At 37.8% G+C, this 6255-nt stretch overlaps 1 protein-coding gene across 5 annotated transcripts; it reads left to right on the plus strand.

The window, feature by feature from the left end:
* The first annotated feature begins 1222 nt into the window (after positions 1-1222).
* LOC112193510 (cycloartenol-C-24-methyltransferase-like) lies at positions 1223-6255 on the plus strand. 5 transcript variants are annotated; one of them, XM_040516098.1, is made up of 13 exons: positions 1223-1410; positions 1748-1805; positions 2224-2297; positions 2450-2534; positions 2614-2669; positions 3492-3546; positions 4569-4616; positions 4773-4856; positions 4960-5076; positions 5158-5241; positions 5404-5529; positions 5849-5946; positions 6115-6255. In XM_040516098.1, the coding sequence occupies exons 4-13, from the start codon at positions 2532-2534 to the stop codon at positions 6167-6169; spliced, it is 726 nt and encodes a 241-aa protein (XP_040372032.1). In that variant the 5' UTR covers positions 1223-1410; positions 1748-1805; positions 2224-2297; positions 2450-2531; the 3' UTR covers positions 6170-6255. The 5 variants fall into 5 exon arrangements, with proteins under 5 accessions (XP_040372032.1, XP_040372034.1, XP_040372033.1 ...); XM_040516100.1 differs by having other exon boundaries at positions 2224-2272; XM_040516099.1 differs by lacking the exons at positions 1223-1410; positions 1748-1805 and adding an exon at positions 1928-2075.

Below are 6255 nucleotides of genomic sequence, written 5' to 3' on the forward strand. Positions count from 1 at the left end.
TGTCTCACCCAAATCCGCCTTCAGATGTTTCACCTAAATGCATTTTCCCCAAACAGGTTGCGTTATTTCTCTATTAGGCCATTTCCTAACTAGAAATTGTTCCTAAAATTTTACACCCCCACATAAACTTCATATTCTATATTGTATGTTTTTCTATGAATAACTCAGTACTTTTTTTGTTTCTCTTATCATATTTTTCAGATATTTCTTTATTTGTCAGAATATATCGTAAATATCTTATATATCGAGGATATTTAATGATATCAGAGAAATTTCGCAGAAACAATGGAAGATAATATATTTCCCCTCTATAGTATATTGGTCCCTCCAAAAAAATACATCGAGACATATATCGAAAATATCGCTAAGATTTTTGACATTCGAAGGGCAACTAGTGTAGGATCCAATAGATAATCATCGGTCACCATCTCCACCCATGAATTAACAATTCTATGTTGCTCCGGAAGTTTTGGAATGTTGAAAATGAAAAGGGTATGACCTGATCGATTTGAATCCCCATATCAAGATGCCTTGAACTCTATCTTTGATCTTCTTGGTAAGCAAATGCATGCCCTACTGGCAACCATGATAGCTATAGTCCACACTCCACACTTCTTTCCTCAATGATAGCCAGCTATGCAGCCATGTGTGCAGAAACGACAGAGAAAGTCTTGCGTGGAGCAACCGCACCACGTGGCGGTGCGGCTGTCCAATCAGCGCCCAGTAGGGGAGTATTTTGGGTATTGCACTTTTAAAAATCAGGGTAGTTTCGAAATAAGGCAAAAAAATTTCTCAAGTGTGATTGGTCAGGCGTACCACGTGTCTGGTATGCCTGACGTACGCAAGAATTTCTCAAGTGTGATTGGTCATGCAGCCATGTGTGCAGAAACGACAGAGAAAGTCTTGCGTGGAGCAACCGCACCACGTGGCGGTGCGGTTGTCCAATCAGTGCCCAGCAGGGGAATATTTTAGGTATTGCACTTTTAAAAATCAGGAGTAGTTTCAAAATAAGGCAAAAAAATTTCTCAAGTGTGATTGGTCAGACGTACCACGTGTCTGGTACGGCTGACGTACGCAAGAATTTTTTGAAACGACATCAACCATTATCAATTTTCAAGGAATTTTTTATAACTTGGCAGATATTTAATTTAATATTTTTGATTCCAATTTGGAGGGAAACGAGGGACATGTGACTAAATATTTCTTCTCGAGGAAAATATCGGTTCCACATTATTAACTCATCGTCAGCTGCGGAAGAGGGAAGATCCAAACTTAGCTAAAAAGACCATCGTGCTTGAACTCAAATCTAATTCAGTTTACAGTGAAGATGTCAAAATCTGGAGCACTGGATCTGGCTTCTCGGGTTGGTGGGAAGATTGAGAGAAACCAAGTTCTTTCAGCTGTCCACAAGTACGTCTTTACTTGCCAAATTCTTTTCCGTCCAATTCTAGTCACACGATAACTTGCAGCATAATCTGTTTTTGGGTTTTACATAATTAAACATGGAAATCAAGTTTTATATGATTTTGCTCCTTTTCTTTTGCAATAGGAATAGCACCCATTTGTTTCTTGTGGTTATTTATGGGTTCGTAGTGCTTCTTTTACTTCTTGCTCTAGAAATTATGGTTTTAGCCCCATTGTTGGTGTGGAGCAACTGGCAATGTGGGCGGTTTTTTTTATCATTTTTGAAATTGTTATTCATAAAGTAACCGAAATTTTTGCTGTGTTCAAAATTTGTTCAATCCAGATATGAGAAGTATCACTTTGGGGATGAGGAAGACAGAAAAGCCAACTATACTGACATGGTAAAAGAATCGATCTTACTATTTACAGTTTTTCAATATCTTGTCTACAGTTAGTCAGCAGTTATCTTTTTAAGTGTCATAAATTGCTTTTTCTCTTTGGCGATGCATATAATTGCGATAGGGTCTTATCTTTTCTTAGATGACATACAATCATTTTCCATTTTTCCTTTTCTGAAACTATTTCCTCATTTGCCTTTTGCACATCTTCTATGGATGACTTTAAATTGGTTTTGATATTTCATTGTTGGGCCTATTTCAGCCATATGACAGGTGATGTTTTTTTGTTTTTTGGTTTGTTGAATTTGGGTACAGATTAACTACTTACTGGTTTCTTTGCTTTTCCTGATGCTGAAATATCAAGTTTTGTATTTCACTTTTGTTATGGATTTCACGATGGTACTTGGCTTGGTATTTTCAGGTTAACAAATACTATGATCTCGTCACAAGCTTTTATGAATATGGCTGGGGTGAGTCCTTCCATTTTGCACCAAGGTATATATGGAGCAGTTATTCCCATCATTTTGCCTTGGCCTTTCTTTCTACTCCTATAATATGAGATCATGAATCTATGCAAATGCTTATTGCTACATGATGACTTAGTACTGCTAATTAATGAGTAATGTGTATGGTTATTTTAATGGTAGATAGAAGCAAGAGTCCCTAAAAGAGAGCATCAAGCGGCATGAGCATTTTATCGCTCTGCAACTGGGTCTAAAGCAAGGACATATGGTTGCTTTCTCTAAGCTATTATTACTTTAACTTGCGTGTTAGACATTTACTCATTTTTTGTCTTCCTATGAACTGACAGGCTTTGGATGTAGGATGTGGGATTGGTGGACCTATGAGAGAAATTACTAGATTCAGGTAATTACTGAATCTTGATGTAGCTTACGTTTGTAATCGACGGATGTCTGAATCTTGCATTTGGCTATAGCCTATAGGCTTCACTTTCTTCTTCTTTGGTGGGAAAGTTGGTGGTTCTAGTCGAATTTTGGTAAGTTGTTTTCTTTCCAGTCAAAGGCCACATTTTGTAGTTGAAACATACATTTAAGGCCAGCCGCCAACGACCTTCAGTTGTTATTAAAAACGATTCCACTTATATTCATTTTCACTTTGTTTTGTTCAAAATATTATAGAAGTAAACAGTTACATTCCACACCAAGTATACTCTATGATAACTTAGCAAGCACCTTGTTTATTCGTTTCTTGCTCCCCTCGTTTGAATGGAAAGGTTAATTGGCATTACTGAAGGTTAGGAGGGTATGTTATCTCATCAAAGAAGATCAACTCCACTCATTCCATATGTTAATGTAGTACATGATTTTCTTTTATTCTATTTCATTTTATTTGTTTACCAAATTTTTCTGTTATGTACTTGTGAAGAGTCACGAATATATGTTGCGAACAAGACATAATTTTCAATTTGCTTGATTTTGTTTCCATTTTCTGTTCTACTTAGCAGAAAGAAAAAAAAAGTTGATATTTTATAATCTCATTTTCATTGTGTTAAAGTTCACTATCCTGTCATAGTTTATATGCTTCTTTCTTACAGGCTTTAGTCAGAATTTCTCTATTTCATTCTCTTTGTATATCAACTAAAATTGTTGAAAAACTGTTGGAAGTTGCTTCATCCTTGCATACTTTCCAATACTAAGTGACATCTCTAATGCTTATGACTTTGTAAAGTGGGGCATCAGTTACAGGGATAAACAACAACGAATATCAAATAACTAGAGCAAAGGTGAGTGACAGTTTCTTTGGAACTTAGTGTACAGATGCTTACACTGTATTCTTCAATTCAAGTTCTATGATACTGAAAATAGTTTATTATTGTGCCAAAGAATAAACATTTCATTATCTTTTACCCTTCATCTTTCAATAGCTTACCCTTAGAAATGGTCTTTGGACTCTTAGAGCAAGTTCACCCGTAATCAAGAAAAGGCAAAGTCGAGAAGTCAAGAATTCGACCGGTCAAGTTACTATTCACTGCCACTGGACATGGGTTTACACCCATTATTTTTCTTGCCCGGTCAACACTATTCACTTTTCACTGTTCACGCAATTCACTGTTCATAAGTGGGTTTTACTGTTTAAATTCACTGTTTATTCCACCTGTTCACTGGCTTCTTTGCTCTTTTTTACTGTTCATTAAAATACTTTTGCAGAAACCACATAGCCTTCACCACCAAACACACACTCCCCCAAAACCCTCTCCCATACTCCCACGCACTCACTCTGTACGGTCCAATCCACACTATTCCATATCTTCAATCCAATCCCATCTCTCCTTCTATCTTCCTCCACTTCATTTCACTTCCTCTGTAAACATATTATCTCTTTAATGGAGGTTTCGACAACGTCAAGGCAGAGAAAGCCAGCGCCATGGGGAGGTACAACCGTCTCCGCACCATCGTCAGGCTTTTCCGCCTCGCCGAGCTCTGCGTCGTCGCCATCTTGCTCTCATGGACCTTCACATCGCCAGGACAGATTTTTCTGCTTTTCTTCACTTTCACCCCTGAAACTCTCTCTTCTCTCTCCTCAGCCGAGCTGGCAGCCCTCACCCCCAGTCAAGAATTTAGTCATTTGCTTGCCCGTTTCTTTGGCCTTGGTCATGAAAAGGCAAGGCTTGCCTGGTCAAAGATGGACCGGTGGAAGCAACAAAATGACTTTGGCCGGTCAACACATCATCATTCCCCCAATTTGCCCGGGCAAAGTGCAACCGCTGCACTTGCTCTTAGTCACATTGATCAAAGTATCTTGCAGGAACTCAATCACCTTGCAGGAGTGGATGAGACCTGCAACTTTGTCAAGGTGAGATCGTTTTATTCCATGAAGTCCTATCACCACATTCCAGCATTTGAATATTTCTCCAATAAAGTTCATTCTAGTGTTTACTATGCTTTCTGTCTGCTACTTGGATGTTGGAGTTGATCGATCAACTATACCTTTACGTTAATGATCATGCAGGCAGACTTTATGAACATGCCATTTCCTGATAACACTTTTGATGCAATATTTGCAATAGAAGCCACATGCCATGCACCAAATGTGGTATGTTATATTATAATTCTTGCTAGGCCCTTAATCTATACATCTCTAGCATTTTGTCCCCTTAGTTTCTTATCCTTTAACTTTTTCTTTGTGGACGGAGTAGTTTGATTGCTACAAAGAAATATATAGAGTGTTGAAGCCAGGACAGTGTTTTGCTGCTTACGAGTGGTGCATTACTGACTCCTTTGATCGAACAAACCATGAACACCAGAGAATTAAGGTTATATTAAAAATATTCTTTTTCAAAAGAAACAATATAATTGATGCTCTTCTTACAAAAAGTTTTCATCCACTGGTTTAGGGGGAAGTTGAGCTTGGCAATGGACTTCCTGATATCAGATCAAAAGAACAACGTATTCACGCTCTAAATGTTGCAGGTTTTGAGGTGAACAGAATGGTCAATTAATACTGGATTATTCAGAACTTTTTTGTCACCACGAAAATCATTCAAGCTCTAAATTTTTTTGCTGTACGTGCTTTATAATCTACAAAATTTACTTTGCATTCAATGTATAAAGCAAGCTTCTCCTCTTGCTCTTTTTGAAAGGTTATATGGGAAAATGATGTTTCTGTGGGTTCACCGCTTCCTTGGTATATGCCACTAGATAAAAGTCACATTTCATTGAGTAGCTTCCGGCTTACAGCTTTGGGGCGTTTCATTACTAGAACAATGGTAAGACTTCTATCACTGTTTTACACGCCCTATAGTTTTACTCTTATGGAACTATTTTGTTATCCATAAGATCCCTATGATTAACATGTATGCAATGTTTAGTACCATTGTGTAACTTAAACTAAGGGTTGTGTCAATTACCTCCCCAATGAACTATATCAAAATATAAGGCCAACCAGCATTAATTTTTCTCTTGTTTTGGTGGAATTCTACATTTTTGGGGAGATAGTTGACATCAGGCTCGGTGGAAATTTGATACTACACACTTTTATAATTGTACTTTATGAGCTTGCTCATGGATATTATTGTGTTCGCCCAGGTCAAAGCCTTAGAGTTTTTACGCCTTGCCCCTGAGGGTAGCCAAAGATTTCAGTCTTTCCTAGAGACAACAGCAGAAGCTCTTGTTGAAGGTGGAAGGTGAGTACTTCTCTTTCTCTTTCATTGATTTTCATAATTGTTGTTCCCCTACTTTATTATAACGTGAACTTCATAGTCACTGTATGAGTCTATTTATATTATGTTTCTAAAGTACGCTCTATCACATCCTCAAGTTTCACTTATGCGTTCCTTCTGTCTTTCGTATAGGAAAGGGATCTTCACACCAATGTACTTCTTCTTGGTTCGAAAGCCTGATGCATAAGCTCCAAACTTGTAAGTTCTGAGGCTTATAACATTGTAATGGCTACTATTGCATAACCAGTGTTGGGAAAGAAGGGCCGCCTTAAT

The sequence above is a fragment of the Rosa chinensis genome, chromosome 3 (genome assembly GCF_002994745.2).
Source record: "Rosa chinensis cultivar Old Blush chromosome 3, RchiOBHm-V2, whole genome shotgun sequence".
Lineage (NCBI taxonomy): Eukaryota > Viridiplantae > Streptophyta > Magnoliopsida > Rosales > Rosaceae > Rosa > Rosa chinensis.